The 19,362-nt window shown below is 45.5% G+C and overlaps 1 protein-coding gene across 1 annotated transcript in view; it reads left to right on the top strand.

Annotated features, from left to right (window-relative positions):
• The first annotated feature begins 653 nt into the window (after positions 1–653).
• ATO (splicing factor-like protein) overlaps positions 654–19,362 on the top strand; it is a 53,434-nt gene continuing 34,725 nt past the window's right edge. Inside the window, exon 1 of the mRNA XM_086518093.1 lies at positions 654–952. Coding sequence (XP_086374219.1) covers positions 779–952 — 174 coding nt within the window. The 5' untranslated portion in view covers positions 654–778. The remainder of the gene's footprint in view (positions 953–19,362) is intronic.

A 19,362-nucleotide genomic window follows, 5' to 3' on the forward strand; every position in this document is an offset into this window, starting at 1 on the left:
CATAAATCCTATGGGGAAGGGCATGACTTTCGTTTCTTATAATTTATGGAGAGACCACAATGCCGACTCTCCACCATACTTTTGTATGGCAATTCTCCATGACATGCACTGTCTATTTAGCATTTTCACTCTGTGACACTTCATTGAAAGACAAAATGTTTAACTATTTATATTGCTTTATGTAGCTTGACACAAACATTGTCCTTCAGCTTGCACAATTGAATGAAACCTGTACATGATTATCAAGTCGTTAATTTCTATAGTCTTTTGATGCTTTTTGTAATTTTTGAGTTTGTCAATGCTTCCTGAAGTTAATTTAGAACTCCACTCAAGAATCTATCGGAAAATGTACGACAAAGAGCAGTAGTGCCTTCGTCTCATTGCTCAAACAATTGTAGAGAAAGCCGTGAAATTGGACCATTTTACATATAGCTATAGAGGTAATCAATCATCATATCTGGAATTGTTTTCTAAAAGTTCGTTGACGCACTCTGTAAATGTTCACGTTAGTGCTAGATGCTTGATGTCCATGTGTATGTTTCATAGAAATTCAATAGCAATGCCCACCAAGCAAGACTACGACCAAGCAAGACTACGACCACGATTTGTAAGGCCAAACAAGTAATTTAAATTGGGGCCAAAATCCAACACCGTGTTAGAGGTAAAAGAGTCCCTGCCACATTGGCACACGTTTTCGATCCCCGCTCTGCGTATTTGCAAGGACCTGCTAGGGCTTCGGGATAGCGAGACTAGGCAGGTTTCCAAGCAATTGTGCGCCATGTCGGGAACACTCTTGGAACAGACGCGAGCTGACCACGAGGACGTAGAGCGCCTAGAACGGCTAATTGTGAAGGATTTGCAGCGGGATGCTAAAACACACAAGGAACGCCTGCACCAAAATCACAGAGTGCGCAATATGGTGGACTCAATCATGAATTCTACCTCCCGTCTTGTAAGTTTCCTATTTATTGCAGTGTGTAAGCTATGTTTCTGCTACACTTCTTTGGAACCTTTCAGTGGGTGCTTTGTTGTTTGGTTTGTGCCCGTATACAACATGCTGACTGGCTAGTAGGTTTGGCAAACAGCCTATTAGACGTTGCCCTAGCTGTGAAGCTCTATGTGCTTCCTGCTGAGAGCCCTTAAAACTTGCCTACTGTCTGGCTTTACTTTGTGATGTGCACTTGGTAGACCATGCATCGTACATACAAGAGTCCTTTTGGCTACTCCTGAGTCCTTGGACAATGTCTTTTGGCCACGTGCAACATGCGAGGGCTAAGAGAGCAAGTTTTTGCTATGATGGATACAACGGGGAGCTGTTCATGTTCATGTTCATGGGCACGGTATGGTATGTCTCTGGCCTTTAAACATTGATTAAATATATCCTATATACATCGTTACTTTGGGACTAAGCCTCATTGTGTAGGCTATTGGATTCTCTTTATATTATTTTTGGTTCTCACATAGACTATGGCACCACCCAACATTTCAGCACCCCAAGGCCAAGAGAACCAAGGCCAAATTCTAATGCAGGCTTAGTCTTAGATATCCTTGGAATCAAGGAAGGGAACGAGTCCTTAAACTTAAGTAAAGTTTGTGGCGACATAGATGAATAGAGACTGATTTTAGAGTTTTGGAGGTTACTCCATGGTTTCTTGTCTAGATCTAGGGAGAGAGGGCTTCTTTGTGGTTGTGCCAGACCTTTTGAGGATTCTCTAGTGCCTAGATGCCATAGACTTCGTCTGTCTTGACCGCCATCGCTATTTCTGTCCAGCGTCTCTTCATATTCTCTCATTTATGGGTCATGGGTTGTTTGAAGGGAGTCAGGTAGCCAGTGTGCACCCGTTGTATAGGGGAGTAGGGGCTTCCCCATATCTGGCATGTTTGCAAAGCATTGTATCCTCTTCTTAAAGAGTTTTCTGTGGGGCTTGTGCACATTCTCTCTCTCTCTCTCTCTCTCTCTCTCTCTCTCTCTCTCTCTCTCTCTCTCTCTCACTGCACTTTGACATAGTATTAGAGCCATGGCATCGACAATGCCGGCCTTGCAATTGGGAGTGCGTGAAGGGATGCATAAGTTGCAGATTTTCAGCCAGAAGGAGGGCGACTTGTTGCTGCTTTTCAGTCGCTGAGATCCCCCCCACATCTGCGTTTTTGCATTGAGAGGGGGCCGCGTGTTTTGCTTCGATTTTGTCACGAAGAACTTATAAGAACCTGCGTTTTCAGTAGGTAGAGGACAGAGGAGTGCTGCTGTGTTTTTAAGTAATGAGCTGGATGTCTTTACAGCATTGTTTTGAAGGCAAGAGGGACCTCATGTGCGGTAGTTTGTGCCTGATTTTGGCCTGAAACCTTTACTGATTTTCAGCCAGCCATTAATAGTATTTGGTGCGGCAAAGGGGGTTGTTTTTGGATCTATTTGAGGCGGCCCTTGTCCCTTGCAAGGGAGTCTGGATCTTCACGGGAGGTTGCTTGTTGCCTTGGTGGAGACGACATGGTTGATGACACTTTTGATGATACCTTGTCACAAGTGAGGACGTGGCACACATGGCGGCAAAAGAGGAGAGATTGGCAGTTGCAAATTATGACGTGGTTGGCTGTATGGTGCTGATGTGGAAGCCCGAGTTTTGTGATGCAATTTATGGCCTGCCGTATAACGATAATGTGGCAACTTTTACACAGTGTGAGCACCTTGGGCATCAATGTTTCTAGCAATTGCTTTTTGGGGCTAGCGCCAGCTTTTTGTACTCTGCTATCAATATAAAAAGAAGTACCAAGAGGGGCTCCTGACTTTTGGACGAATGCATTTGAGAGTGGAACTTTGCTACGTCATGTTGTGATTACTTTTGGTAAGTTCAAGTTCTTACTTCTGTTTGCGAGAAGAAGGATCGGATTTCCTGATAGCAGAGAAATCAGCTTGGCTCTGATACCTCTGTAACATACTTGGACACCCCAAGTCTAGAATGTGTCACGACACGAGAGAGAGATTCACTGAAAATACTTCACAACTTTAAATCACAATTCAATTCGAGACGTCATGGCCCGGCGTAGTTCCGTGCCCAGAGGTATGGGCCCCAAAACTTGGTGTTCCTTTCGGTAATCTTTATTATATTAAATCTTGACCAAAGTACAACTCCCATAGGGGTCCTCTGCTCTCAGACTCTGTGTCCAGATGCTCTGAGAAGTGAGGCCTCTAAGGGTCCTTTTATTCTTACAAGGGATGCCAAAAGGAGAGCCCCAAAAGTAGTTAAACTAAAAGCCATTGGATCCTAAAGCAATGAACCCCAAAAGCAATTGTTCCAAAAGCAAATGATCCCAAAAATTGCCAAAAGCAGTCAACACAAATTTTGAAAATTTTGTACAGTTGTCAGCGTGATTTACAGGTCTGTCTGTACAGTCTTCCACGTTAGCATGTCAGTGGAAAATTCGGGGGTTCCGTACTACTGCCACGTCATCATGTTTGTAAGTTCTGTTGCGTCATTTGTCCCGCCCGGGGTGGTCATGCCATGTCATCACTTTGTGACACCTAATCAATTTCTTTGTCAATGGCGTGTGCTGCGAAGTCTGACCAGATCGTCCATGGAAGAAGAATTGAATGAAGCTCTAATACCACTGCGACCGGCTTGGCACTAACAAGGTAGTAATCATAGGCACATGGATTCCGAAAAGAATCAGACGACTCTATCTGCCACCTTCGAAGTGGGAGGTGGTACGGAAAATTCAAGTGGATTAGCAGAGAACGAGTACGGGCCACCTCGACCTTGTAGTATCAACTCATGGAGATGCAACGTCAACAGCAGGTTGAGGAGTGCGCAAAGCACATGCTTTAGTTTGCCAAGGATCTACGGTATGCCAAATTTTTGACCCGGCACCCGATGGATGAAGTGCGTACTCATTGGCAAAAAGCCATGGAGTCACCATTAAAATCGGCAATCAAGAAACCTCTTGTCCCAAGGATGCTTACTACTGAAGATGAACTCGAGGACATTGTCAAAAAATGAGTCAACCAACTATTTGGGTCAAAGGAGAAGCAATTGAAGAAACGTAACAAGGGAATTGACTTCCTTGGTTATTGGGGCCGAAAATCCTCTTTTGAGAAAGCAAGAAAACAGAAGAAGCATGTACGCTTCGAAGCATTGTCCTCATCTTCTTCCGACAGCTCGGATAGCTCATCCTTTTTTGACTCGAGTGATGAGGACAGAAAGGGAAGAAACGACGAGCAGATTATACGTTTTATTAAAAAAGGAAGCACTTTTACAAAAAGGAAGCACTTCTACAGAGCCAATCAATATGATTTTCTCAATGACAAGGGCAAGAAGGCCAAGGAATTTAAAGAAATTGGACAAGTAGTAAAGTTTGAAACCTTTTCAAGGTTTCGAGATGCTCCTAAGGCTCTAGCCTTTATCCAACAGTTTGACACAACATTTTTTGGAGGCCCCTATACAGAGCACTCCTAGATTAGACGGGCAACATCCTTTCTGAAAGGCAATGCACGGACATGGTGGTCTACTCTTTTGTTACGGAAAGAAGCACTGACAGAATGGTTGAAATTCAAGAAACTCTTTATTTCTTTATGGATCACTCAAGAGTATGAATGAGATGTGAGAACCGATTGGAACCACCTTCGGATGATCAAAGGTGACACTTTGGATGATTATTGTGAAAGATTTTGGGATACTTTCCTTCCAACCTCTTCTTTCAAGAAGACAAGTTTTAAGGAGCAGATTGAGAGGTTTTGTTGTGGACTTCGCAAAGAAATTCGAGACTACTGTCTTGAAAAGAAGTCAGAGTCCATTCAACAATTGATGGGACATGCTAAGCAGGGATTCACTATGCATTCGGGTAACTTGACTTACCCACTAGACGAACCTTCGACAAGTTTGAACAGAAACAGACGACAGACAAATACATGAACTCGATTGATAGAAGATTAACTTACTTAAGATCAGAAAGATGAATATTTCAAAGCAGAAAAGTGTTTTGAATGTGGACAAGGACATATCGTTGCAGAGTGCCCCAACAATGCACAAGATAAGGGTGAGTGACATAATGGAAATACAGCGGGACGTGGAGATACTCGTTCTAGACTAGATTTTTGATAGAACATTATGGATGAATTAGCATTAATTTATGAAATAAGACTTTTCAAAAGAAGATTTTGAATTTTTGGATGAAAGCAATGTTGTATGGAAGAACTTGTTATTTGTGAGTATATAATACGATTATGAATGAGATGATGATGACGGCTCTGGAGCGGTGATAGCTCCCGGATGAACTTGAATTGAAAATGAGTGAGAAGATACTCGTTTAGGAACAGATACTGACTTTACAAGACAGGAAAGAGAAAGGTAAAGTGAACGGTCGTTCTTAGTTAAGCGAATTGGACGGAGGAGGAGGACTACCTGATACTCCTCAGATTTGGAACTTTACCTTGACGCTTTTGGTCTATCTATGGCTATTCCAAGAGTTCCCACAGATCAGTGATGAGGTGGCATGACCATCGGACAACTGTTGACGTGGCAATACGGACGTCTGCAAATCGCGCCACAAATTGCGCTGGCAGCATGTTGACGCAGTAGAACTGTATGGAATTCCGTGATTCGCGTTGGCACAAACTGGTGACTTGGCAGGCTTCCAGACACACACACAATGACCGCGGCAAAAATGCTATGTGGTAGTAGTACGGATCCTTGCATAATGCACTGGCAGGAGGTTGACGTGGCCAACTGTACGGAATTCCGGAAATTGCAGCGCAGAATACGCTGACAGAGCTGACGTGGCATTTCGTACGCTGGCTGATTTACGGCAGATGTTGGGGCTGGATGCTTTAATTTTTGAAAGCTTTTGGACAATTTCTTTTGAGTTTAAATGCTTTTGGGGCTCTGCTTTTGATCATCCCTTGTACCTTTAAATAAGTGGGCAAGGCCTCACTTCTCAGAGCATCTGGACATAGAGTCTGAGAGTGAGCACCTACCCGCTCTCATGTACTTTGAACACAGATTAATACTAAAAGAAATACCGAAAGGGGAGCCAATCTTTGGGGCCAATACCTCTGGGCATGGAACTACGTCGGGCCGTGTCAATTTTGTGAATTGTTTTGAGGTGAATCTCTATTGTGTCACGATAGAATCTTGACTTGGGGTGTCCAAGTTTGTTACAATGATATCAGAGCGCGGCCGATGTCTCTTCTACTCGGAAATCCGATTCTTTTCTTGCGGCACTTATGGATCATAACAAAAATCAGTCGACTTCTTCTACATCTGTGAATGCGGGAGGAGATCACAAAGAAGATTCTCATGAGCAATCAGAGGAAGAGTACGGCCCACCTCGGCCTACTCAGTTTGAGATTGAAGAGATGGAACGTCGACAATTGGTTGACGAGGCAACAAAGCAGATGATTAAAATTGCGAAGAATCCAAAATTTGCAAATTTTTTGTCTCAGCAATCCCTCGAAGTACACACCCAGTGGCAGAAGGCCACAGAACCACCCATCAAACCGGCAATCAAGAAACCTCCTTCTCCAAGGATGCTTACAGAGCAAGAATTACGAGAGGTGGTTCAGACACAGATTAGCCGGCTTTTGGACGCAAACAACAAATCCAAAAAGCATGAGAAAAAGTATAAGAAGGAACTGACTTCCTGGGTTATTTGGGTCGTAAATCTTCTTTTGCATCGGCAAGAAAGCAGAAGAAGCGTGTACGATTTGAAGGACTACCTAGTTCATCTTCTTCTTCTTCTTCTTCTTCTGACAGCTCTTCTAGCTCTTCGGACTCGAGCAAAGAAGACAGAAAAGGCAAAAAGCGAAGCAAAAAGCAAAGCTTTGGAATGGGCAAGAAAAAGGCAAAGAAGCCTAAATTTCGCCCAGTTTCTGACAGTTCTACAGAGGAGTCATCCTCAGACAGTTCGGACTCTGACGATCACATGTTTTATGCAAAGAAGAAGCATTTTTACAAAGTCAACCAATATGATTTCCTCGAAGATAGAAACAAGAAAGTAAAAGAATTCAAAGAAGGTGGACAATCAATTAAGTTTGACTCTTTTTCTGGATTTGGAGATGCTCCGAGGGCTTTGGCCTTCATACAACAGTTTGACATAGCTCTCTCTTCTGGGCATTACTCAGAGCACTCCAAGATTAGGAGGGCTACATCTTTCTTCAAGGGAAATGCTCGAACATGGTGGTCCACTCTTCTTCTGAGGAAGGAAGCTCCAATTAAATGGTTGAAATTTAGAAGGCTTTTTATTTCTTCTTGGCTGACTCGGGAGTACGAACGAGATATATACGAACTGCTTGGAATCATCTTCGGATGACCAAGGGAGATTCTCTGGACGCTTATTGCGAGAGATTTTGGGACTCTTTTCTACCAGCCTCTTCATTTAAGAAGGCCTCGTTTAAAGAACAGATTGAGCGTTTTGCTGCAGACTGCTTACAGAGATCCGAGACTATTGCTCGGAACAAAAGTCAAATTCTATTCAAGAATTGATGGGTCATGCGAAACGGGGTTTTGCGATACATTCGGGCAATTTGACTTACCCCATTGATGAGATCTTGACTCAGAGAACCCAACAGACTTCTAACAATGAAAGTAGAAAGAGAGAGTTCCCAAGAAAAGAAAGACAAGGATTCACGACCCCCGCTCACTCTTCGAGAGAGGGCCAACTACATCAAAGAGGGGAAGTGTTTTGGATGCAGGGAACATGGGCACGTCTCTGCGAAGTGCCCTAAAAAGGCATAGCAAGAACAAAATGAAGACAGGCTAGAGAGTTCGAGAGCAGTAGAGGAACGTGGCAAAAAAGGCAAGATGAAAGCACGACTGGTTCCAGATTGCATGGGTGCTGACCCAAGCAAGATTGATGAAAGTACAGAACTTTGCCGAGCTTGGGGCAAAGTGAAAGATCAAGAAGCCCTGATTTTCTTTGTTCGAGGAGCCAAGGCCAACTTCATTTCAGCTGAATTGGCGGCGCGACTCGAGATTACACCCGATCAGATGGGACCACAAGCAGAGTCAGTTCTAGCGTCACCCGGACGAGACATAGCCATTACACCTGTCATTAGCAAACTTCGGTTGCATTGTCAGGGGTATTTGGGGCACGAGAACTTTTACATAATGCCCTTGGAAGGTTGTGATGTCCTCCTTGGAGTCCCTTGGTACCATAAGAACAACGTCGTGATCGATTATCGGGCGAAGAAAGCGACATTGATGGATGAAAAGGGTCGAAAAATTGTACTTGATGTGAAACTGAAGGGCAAGTCTGTCCCTATTGTATTGGCTTCGACCGTTTCGAAATTAATGAAATCCAGTCTGTTTGTTTACTTGATCTATTTGAAAGAGTTAAATGATGAACATAGGAAAGAATATGTCTGAACTTGATAAAGAACGCCAAGATTTTCTCCACACTCATGCCGATTGCTTTTCTGAGGGCCTCTTAGGCGAGTTGCCACCATCTTGTCCTGAGGATCATACTATTTATCTGTGAAACCGGCCCGTGGGGTGGTAGGCTTTGGCTTTCACCCGAAATTCTTTACTTTAGACACACACAGAGAGAACGTGCAAAGGAAACTTGTGATGGGAATTAACACTTGAATACACACACGGCTCGGAAGCTAGAATGCCCCGAGCAGACGCCAACAACCTGTAGGCCCCAAAATTGGCGCCCCTTTCGGTATCTCTTTGTTCTTTGAGAGGGAAATTACAAAGTAAGGTCCTGGGAATCCTTTACCTGTATCACACTATATACTACCCGATTTGGCCAAATTTCGGCAGCATAACAGCCCCAAAACTTGCGCAAAATCGGTTCCCCTGCTGGATCTCACTTGCACTGGCGTAAACCCTCTGATTCCTGCCCAAAAACAGTAAATTCAGCTCGCTGTATTTACTGGTTTTTGCCCTGTTTCTAGCCCTAAACAGTCCTCGAACTGTTCTCTGCCAATGGAGCACGATTCCCAAAGGTTCTGGCGTCCGTATGGCTGAAAAACAGTCAATTTTCTGCGCATACACAGCGCTGAATTTGCACTTGTACGGTGAGGTTATGACCCTCACCGGTGCCGGCTTTGGAGTAGCAGCTAGCTACCCCTGTTCCTGCTCAAGGAGGCTCTTGCTTCAGCACAAAAGCATGAAACCACACAGCTGTACATCAGTCAAATGAAGAGCCCTCTTGTGGGGCATCACATAACTGCACGTAGGGGGGAGAGAGAGCAGTGTGTAGTGTGCAGGGATTCACTCCTAGCACCACACTCTACATGGGAGGGAAAGAAAGCACTCCATAGCTCTTAACCTGTGACAAAAACCCAAATGAAGCCTCTCCCAGCTTAAAAATCAGCGCCCTTTTTTTTGCATGAGGCAAGTTCATGAAAAATTGCCACTTGCCGCATTTACAAGCTTTTGCCCGTTTCGGGGTTGCAGCCTAAAAATCTCCCGACTGGTCGCCCAGTTGACTTTGCGGCAGAGTTGTAAAGTGTTCCCCTGGTCATACCGGATGTAATGACGCGAACACATTTCGTTGCCCAAAATAGCAGTTTCCTAAATTTTAGGAAATGATTCCGTTGGGCTCCCTGTGGTCATCTGACCATCTATTCTCATTGGGACCGCATCCAAAAATGCAATGTGGCCCAACTGTCGGATATTTTCGTTGGTAGTCCCACCTTGACTTTATGCCTTTATTGAGTTCACTTCCTAGTATCCACCAACTTGCTAAGTGCGACGGGGGGACCTATATGATCTTGCTCTGAGCCTAGACATCCTCTTACTATACGAATTCCAGTGCCGACCACTTCCCGTCTGCGAGTGAAACTACCGTTCACATTGGCCATACAATGTCCGATCGTTTGCTACTTCAAGAAGAGGGTCTCAAAAATAAAACAAACCCATTGGAAAGAAACCAACAACTAAAGTTAGCAGCTGCCACGTCCTCGTGACATAATTAACATCTGCCACGTCCTCGTGACAATCTGATACCTGGAAGCACACCGGCCACCTTACCGTGTGAGCGGAGCCTAGAATGAAGAGATTATGAACCAAGTGAAAGATGAAACCGGCTTCAATCCAAAAAGGGCGGTAGACTTTACTTTAAACCTTGATTTAGCTTTCACCCATTATTAGTTGTCTATTTTACCTGTACTTTCAAGACACAACAAAGGGGAGAGGGATACAGGCTGCTAGATTGCACCTGTATGAGTAGACGGACACCAGATTGGCCCCTAACTTAGGCGCCCCTTTCGGTATTTCTTTATTGTTCAAAAGAGGGAATAAACGCTGTGGTTCCCTACGAGCTGCCCCGCACAAACTCGGCTGAATTTCCACGGTTCCAGCCTGATTTCGGCAGCATAACTGTACTAGAACCCTTCACGGTCAGTATTCCCACGCATTGGCCGACTTTCCCGACGCATACGGGCACTTTGCAAAACCTGGCGAGAATCTGCAGCACGCTGAATTCTCTGTTTTCAGCCCTGAAAATGCGCCAGATCACCTGTACAGCGGTCCCCTTGCGTCCCCGAACCTCCTGGGGGTATAAGGGTCCGTTTAGGGCCAAAACCCTAAACCTGCAAAAATACACAGCAGGCTGTAATTCACTGTTTCGGGCTCCGTTTCGCGTGCCGGTCGCATCCGTAGCAAGTCCTCGAGCTCCCGCACCTGTAGGGCTACTTGCCCTTTGAATCGGACGAGATTTCTGGCGTGAAACCTCTCCAAATTCACATGTACCTGCGGGGGGATTAGCCGCTAGCTAATCCAGTACCTGTGCAAGAGGCTCTTGCCTCGGCAATCGCGCATGAACCCACACAACTGTACATTGGTCAAATGAAGAGCCCACTAGAGGGGCATAACATACTGCCAAAGGGGAGAGAGAGGGCAGTGCGTAGCGTGCAGGGCATCACTCCTGGCACCGCACTGTGCATAAGAGGGAAAGCAAGCACTCCATAGCTCTTAACCTGTGACAGGACCTTCTGTTGCTCTTCTGTTGACTGTACTAGAACCCTTCACGGTTAGTATTCCCACGCATTGGCCGACTTTCCCGACGCATACGGGCACTCTGCAAAACCTGGCGAGAATCTGCAGCACGCTGAATTCTCTGTTTTCAGCCCTGAAAATGCGCCAGATCACCTGTACAGCGGTCCCCTTGCGTCCCCGAACCTCCTGGGGGTATTAGGGTCCGTTTAGGGCCAAAACCCTAAACCTGCAAAAATACACAGCAGGCTGTAATTCACTGTTTCGGGCTCCGTTTCGCGTGCCGGTCGCATCCGTAGCAAGTCCTCGAGCTCCCGCACCTGTAGGGCTACTTGCCCTTTGAATCGGACGAGATTTCTGGCGTGAAACCTCTCCAAATTCACCTGTACCTGCGGGGGGATTAGCCGCTAGCTAATCCAATACCTGTGCAAGAGGCTCTTGCCTCGGCAATCGCGCATGAACCCACACAACTGTACATTGGTCAAATGAAGAGCCCACTAGAAGGGCATAACATACTGCCAAAGGGGAGAGAGAGGGCAGTGCGTAGCGTGCAGGGCATCACTCCTGGCACCGCACTGTGCATAAGAGGGAAAGCAAGCACTCCATAGCTCTTAACCTGTGACAGAGACTTGCAAAATGAGCCTCCCAGCTATAAATCACGTTTTTGCCTTCTCTATAAGTAGTAAACTGGCCTCAGAGTGCCAAGTGTCACTCATTTGTGCATTTTCCCGCTTTAGACCCTCGGGTCTAAAAATATCTCACCTGCAGCCTCTGTTGACTTGGCCACAGAGTAACAAAATGATCCCCATGTCAAACTGCACGTAATGACGCGAAGACATTTTCAGGTCCCAAAATAGCAGTTCCCTAAATTTTAGGAGATGCTGCCATTGTATCTTTCTAGGTCATCCGACCCTCTTTGTACACTGCGGCCACATCCAGAACTGAAATGTAGCCTCTGTAGCAAAGGATTCCACTTTGGCTAGTCAATGACCCCACTTGGCTAACCATAGTCCTTGTCCAACCTTAGTGCTCTCTTGCCCTCAGGCCTGGACTCCCTCTGGACAGTTCCACACTAGCTATGCAATGCAAGGCAGTTAGATTTCCCGAGGGGTGTTTCCAAAAAGTGAAAGTAAATAGATAATAAGAAAGAAATCAACAAAAAGGATAGATAGTAGTCACACGCTGGTGACAAAAGACCTCTTGGAAAAGGGTCTTATCCAGCTGAGTACTTCGCCCTATTGCTCTCTGGTGTTGTTGGTTTTAAAGAAAGACGGATCTTGGAGAATGTGCATTGAGTATAGAGCTCTCAATAAAATTACCATCAAGAACAGATTTCGGATTCCTAGAATCGATGATATTCTTGACAAATTACAGGGATCCTCTTGTTTCAGCAGGATTGATTTGAAAAGCGGATATCATCAGATTTGAATCGCGTCGGGAGATGTCTTCAAGATAGCTTTTCGGACGAGCTTCAGTTTACATGAATTTTTGGTGATGCCTTTTGTAACAAACCGTTGACGTGTCAAAGCCCCGAAGAATGGAGCCAACTTGCAGATGTCGGCCGAGGCGCCTAAACCCTAAGAAGAACAAGTAACAGAAGAAGAAGTCCTACCAACTAATGGGGACCCCGTTCGATGGGGCCCTAGTGACATAAAGAAACTAAAATAAAGCAGGATCCACACACAAAAACTGATGACGTGGCAGATTTTTGAAAATTGCGCTGGCATGATGACGTGGTAGGCTGTACGGATTTCCATAAATTACGCTGGTAGCTTTTTTGCTTTGCTTTTGGACCAGAAGCTTTTGAGTTTTGAAGGCTTTTCAATGTAATTGCTTTTCAGGGTAAAGATTCACAATCTAAGGAGTATCTGCTATGTTCTCCTCCTCCATCCACTTCGCATCCAGTGCAGGATAGTTCTTGAATTTAACCAAGAACGGCCTTATCACTTTACCCTTAATCTTTCTGTCTTTATGTGCCAATATCTGTTCGGGAACAAGGATCTCCTCGTTTTCTTCCACTTCGGGTTGTGCATCAGGCTCCCCATCTTCGGACACATCGCCTTTAAAAGGCTTCAAGAGACTCACGTGAAAAGCATTGTGAATCCTCCAAGTGTCGGGTAGCTTCAGTCTAAAGGAGACATCATTTATCTTTTCGGAGGTCTAGAAAGGTCCGTAGTATCGCATACTAAGCTTTGGAAAAAGCCTTTTTCTTTCTCAGGCGTGCCTTCTCAAAACTTAAAAGCACCCAATCGTTCTCCTTCAATTTCAAATCGCAACGATGGCGATCTGCTGCTTTTTTCTGTCTTTCTTGAGATTTCTGCAAAGCCTCGCGGACCTTGGCAAAAGCCGTGTCCAAGTCACGCGTGTACTCATCGGCTTGAAAAATCTTATCTTTCGTGCTTAGGAAGGGTGGAACCTTCGTAGCACCTTCAATAATCTCAAATGGCGCCTTCCCCATCGAAGAGTGTATCGTGTTATTGTAGGCAAATTCCACCCAAGGTAAATACTTTTCCCATTGAGTCTTCTGATCCGAGATGTAAGACTTCAATAAATCTAGTATAAATCTAGTACCACTTGCCCGTTAGTCTGCGGGTGGCAAGATGACGAGAACTGCAACTGCGTGCCAATGTTCTCCCAAATAGCCTTCCAAAACAAACTCGTGAATCTGGGGTCCCTGTTGGAGACAATCGTCTCGGGCATGCCATGTAATTTGAAGATGTGGGCCACAAACAGTCTCGCTAAGTGATGCGGCTTGACTGTTTTCTTCACTGGAATGAAATGAGCTTGCTTGCTAAATCGGTTAATAACAGTCCAGATACCATCGTGACCACTCTGTGTTCTTGGGAGATCAAAAATGAAATCCATTGCAATACTTTCCCAGGGGCCGGTGGGTATGGACAAAGGCTGTAACAATCCCTGTGCTTTATGCCTGTCAAACTTGACCTTCTGGCATACCAAACAACTGCGTACAAAATCGTCCACATCCTTCTTGAGTCTCGGCCAAAAGAAGTATCTCTCTACCCCTTTCAAGGTGGTAGTAATGCCGCGGTGACCCGTAAAAGGTGCACAGTGGCATTCGGTCATAACCTTTTCCCTCAACGGCTGTGTAACGCACAACATGGTTTTCCTCATCAAGTAGCCATCCCGAATGGAATATCCCTCTACTATCTCCCCATTCCGTATCCGAGTGAAAATATCTGCAAAATCTATATTTGTGGCATACTGCTCCTATGATGAATCGTGGAAATAGCCAGAACCAACGGCTTTTGGGACACAGCATCTGCCACCAAATTCTTCTGTCCTTGCACATGGATAATTTGGAAGTGAAACTGTGACAAGATGTTCGCCCTCCGCATCTGCTTTTCCGATAGCTACTTCTGTGACAAGAAGTAGTGTAAACTCTGATGGTCTGTGAAGACAGTAAAATCCGCTCCGAGTAGGTAATGTGGCCACTGAGTAAGAGCATGGATAACCGCCAAAAGCTCTTTCTCATAATTCTGTGCTGTCAATTCCGGCCTTGAGGACAGTCGGCTCTCGTAGGCAATGACATGGCCTTCTTGCATCAAGACCGCACCCAAACTACGACCACAAGCATCACAATATACTTCAAATGACTTTTGCAAGTCCGACAAAGTCAAAACTGGTCCTGTAGTCAATTTCTCTTTCAATGTCTGAAAGGCAGTCACCTTTGTGGGTCCCCATGAGCAAGGGACTCCTTTCTACGTCAACAAATGCAAAGGGGAAGCAACCGTTGCAAACTTTCTAATGAACCGCATGTAGTATGAACACAAGCCCAAGAAGCTTCTAACTTCATGGACATTCTTCAAATCGGGCCAATCACGGATAGTCTCTATCTTGGCCGAGTCCATCTGCACTCTTGCCGCTGACATAATGTGAAACCGGCCTGTTCAATCCAAAAAGGGCGGTAGACTTTACTTTAAACCTTGATTTAGCTTTCACCCATTATTAGTCGTCTATTTTACCTGCGCTATAGTGACACAAGAGAGGGGAATGGGATACAGATGCTAGAATGCACCTGTATGAGAAGACCGACACCAGATTGGCCCCTAACTTAGGCGCCCCTTTGGGTATTTCTTTATTGTTCAAAAGAGGGAATAAACGCTGTGGATCCCTACAAGCTGCCCCGCACAAACTCGGCTGAATTTCCACTGTTCCAGCCCGATTTCGGCAGCATAACTGTACTAGAACCCTTCACAGTCAGTATTCCCACGCATTGGCCGACCTTCCCGACGCATACGGGCACTTTGCAAAACCTGGCGAGAATCTGCAGCACGCTGAATTCTCTGTTTTCAGCCCTGAAAATGCGCCAGATCACCTGTACAGCGGTCCTCTTGCGTCCCCGAACCTCCTGGGGGTATTAGGGTCCGTTTAGGGCCAAAACCCTAAACCTGCAAAAATACACAGAAGGCTGTAATTTACTGTTTCGGGCTCCGTTTCGCGTGCCGGTCGCATCCGTAGCAAGTCCTCGAGCTCCCGCACCTGTAGGGCTACTTGCCCTTTGAATCGGACGAGATTTTTGGCGTGAAACCTCTCCGAATTCACCTGTACCTGCGGGGGATTAGCCGCTAGCTAATCCAGTACCTGTGCAAGAGGCTCTTGCCTCGGCAATCGCGCATGAACCCACACAACTGTACATTGGTCAAATGAAGAGCCCACTAGAGGGGCATAACATACTGCCAAAGGGGAGAGAGAGGGCAGTGCGTAGCGTGCAAGGCATCACTCCTGGCACCGCACTGTGCATAAGAGGGAAAGCAAGCACTCCATAGCTCTTAACCTGTGACAAAATCTGAAAATGAGGCTCTCCCTTCTTCAAATTCAGCGCCACTTCTTGTTGCATGAGGCAAGTGCACCAGAATGTGCCACTTGGCACATTTACAAGCATTTTCCCGTTTTGGGGTTGTCGCCTAAAAATATCCCAACCGGTTGCCCAGTTGACTTCACGGCAGAGTAAGAAAATGTTCCCCTTGTCATTCCGGAGGTAATGACGCCAACACATTTTCAGGTCCCAAAATAGCAGTTCCCTAAATTTTAGGAGATGCTGCCATTGTATCTTTCTAGGTCATCCGACCCTCTTTGTACACTGTGGCCACACCCAGAATTGAAATGTAGCCTCTGTAGCAAAGGATTCCACTTTGGCTAGTCAATGACCCCACTTGGCTAACCATAGTCCTTGTCCAACCTTAGTGCTCTCTTGCCCTCAGGCCTGGACTCCCTCTGGACAGTTCCACACTAGCTATGCAATGCAGGGCAGTTAGATTTCCCGAGGGGTGTTTCCAAAAAGTGAAAGTAAATAGATAATAAGAAAGAAATCAACAAAAAGGATAGATAGTAGTCACACACTGGTGACATAATGTGTCTCAAAAAGTGTATCTCTGGTAGAAAAAATTCACTTTTCTTCGCGTTAATCACCAACTTGTGATCTCGTAATGCCTGAAAGACCTGAAGTACATTTTCTCTATGTTCTTTCTCATCCTTGGAGAAAACAATGATGTCATCGAAGAAAGTGTCAACAAATAGTATGTACTCTTGAAAAATCTAGTCCATCATCCGGTTAAATGTCGCAGGAGCATTGGTTAGGCCAAAAGGCATCACCAAAAACTCAAATAACCCAAAAGTCGTTCGAAAAGCTGTCTTGTAGACATCTCTCGGCGCGATCCAGATATGATGATATCCGCTCTTCAAATCGATCCTGCTAAAACATGAGGATCCTTGTAGTCGATTAAGAATATCATCGATCCTAGGAATCGGAATTCTGTTCTTGATGGTGATTTTGTTGAGAGCTCTATAATCGATGCACATTCTCCAAGATCCGTCTTTCTTCAAAACCAACAACACTGGAGAGCAGTACAGTGAAGTACTAGGCTGGACAAGACCCTTTTCCAAGAAGTCTTTCACTTGGTTCATAATTTCTTCGTTCTGGGCTTGGCTCACACGGTAAGGTGGCCGGTTCGATGGTGTGCTTCCAGGTATCAGATCAATGGTATGATCCTCAGGACGAGCTAGTGGTAACTCGCTTGGCAGGCCCTCTGAAAAGCAATCGGCATGAGTGTGGAGAAAATCTTGGCGTTCTTTATCAAGTTGAGAGATATTTGTCCTATCCTCATCATTCAACTCTTTCAAAAAGATCGAGTAAACAAACAGACTGGATTTCATTAATTTTGAAACGGCCGAAGCCGATACAATAGGGACAGACTCGCCCTTAAGTTTTACATCAAGTACAATGGTTCGGCCCTTCTTTGCAGTCAAAGTCGCTGTTCTCGCCCGATAATCGACCACATTGTTGTTCTTATGGTACTTGGGAATTCCCAAGAGGACATCACAACCTTCCAAGGGCGTTATGTAGAAGTCCTCGTGCCCCAAATACCCTTGACAATGCAACCGAAGTTTGCCGATGACAGGTGTAATGGCTACGTCCCTACCGGGTGCCGCTAGAACTGCCTCTGCTAGTGGTCCCATCGGGTGTGATCTCGAGCCGCGCCACCAATTCAGGTGAAATGAAGTTGGCCTTGGCTCCTCCATCAAAGAAGATCAGGGCTTCTTGGTCTTTCACTTTGCCCCATGCTCGACAAAGTTCTGTACTCTCGTCCATCGTGCTTGGGTCAGTATCCATGCAATCTGGAACCAATCATGTTTTCATCTTGCCTTTTCGTCCACGTTCCTCTGATACCACTATAATAGACTCGGACACTCTAAGTCAAGATTCTACCGCGACACCACAAGAATTCACTTCAAAACAGTTCATACCGTCGGCGGAGTTCCGTGCCTAGAGATATTGGCCCCAAAGACTGGTGCCCCTTTCGATATTTCTTTTTGTACTAATCTGCAACTCAAAGTACAAGGGAGTGGGAGGCTCTCACTCTCAGACTCTGGTCCAGATGCTCTGAGAAGTGGGAGGCCTGCCCACACTCATAAAGAGATTACAAGGGATGCCAAAAGCAGAGCCCCAAAAGCTATCCCAAAAGCTTTCAAAAAAAATAAAGCAATGCTTCAAAAGCACTCTCTCTCTCTCTCTCTCTCTCTCTCTCTCTCTCTCTCTCTCTCTCTTTCTCATGCTTTTGCGTAAAGATTCAGCCGTGAATTTGCGTAGCCAAAATCAGCCTGCTTTTTTTCTTCTTCCGTACACTGTTGCCACGTGGCTGTTCGTACAGCCTTCTCTGCTTTCGGGCGCAATTTACGGAGGCTGACCGTACGGTAGTGCCACGTCATCATTTCAACCGGATTTTTCCGCGGGACTGTCCGTGCCAAAAGGGGTAGGTGTGTGTGTACAAGGACTGCCACGTCATTGGGTTGTGACAATGTCCAAGTTTGTTATAGAGCATTGGCCCCAAACCTTGGCGCCCTTTTCGGTATTTCTTTATATTGGTTGAATTCAGTACACTGTCACTGGACTGGCACCACGTGCCAACGAGAAAGAACAAATTGAACAACTTTAAGCACTCCAAATAACAATTGAACCGAAAGAGATAGAGAGTGCACGGCACACGAGACAGGGAGTTCCACCCCAAGAGAGACTGGCCCAAACCTTGGCGCCCCTTTCGGTATTTCTTTATATTGCTGGAATTCAGTACAATGCCGGCACTCGTGCTTTGCATCTTCACCTAGAAGCATGCCAGAGACTGAGCCCTTTGCACATATTTAAAGGCCCTTGGCCTTGGCCTATGAAAATGTAAGGTGCCGCGGAATGAATGTTGTATTTTTTTCAAGATTAGTGATCTATATTTGCTCAAGGTTCCTTTTAGTTCTTAGGGAAGGGGAGAGCCTTTCGTCTTTATGGAGAGTGCTATGATCACAACGAAGTGAATGGACACTGTGCGTGCAAGTGTATGAGACTGAGAGATAGAGAGAAGAGAGATACTATACCAGAGACGTTGTAAAACCCTCTTCCGAAGGCCCCACTCTCGTCGGCGAGAGTGGTCTACTTTTGATTGCACAAAGTGGTACAATGCGTATGCAATGGATTGATGCAACTTGGACTATGCCGATGACGACGACGGTGATGATGACGACGACTTAGGGCTGAAATCTGTGGTCTTCTATCTGCTGAATTTTGGGACTGTTTCGGTGGTTGAAAATGACTGTTTGGCTGCGTTTTCGAGGCTGAAATTGGGGGTGTATTTGTAAGGTGCAGCGGAATGAATGTTGTATTATCTCAAGATTAGTGATCTTTATTGCTCAAGGTTCCTTTGAATTCTTAGGGAAAGAGAGAGCTTTCCGTCTTATGGAGAGTGCTATGATCACGAACAAAGTGAGTGGTGTAACAGACTTGGACACTCCAAGTCAAGAATCAACCGCGACAACACCAAATAACCACTTCAAAACAATCCACAGATCACAATAGATTTGCACTGGCCCGGCGGAGTTCCGTGCCTAGAGATATTGGCCCCAAAGACTGGCGCCCCTTTCGGTGTTT

This window comes from Adiantum capillus-veneris, chromosome 8 (assembly GCF_014529385.1).
Source record: "Adiantum capillus-veneris isolate H3 chromosome 8, ASM1452938v2, whole genome shotgun sequence".
Lineage (NCBI taxonomy): Eukaryota > Viridiplantae > Streptophyta > Polypodiopsida > Polypodiales > Pteridaceae > Adiantum > Adiantum capillus-veneris.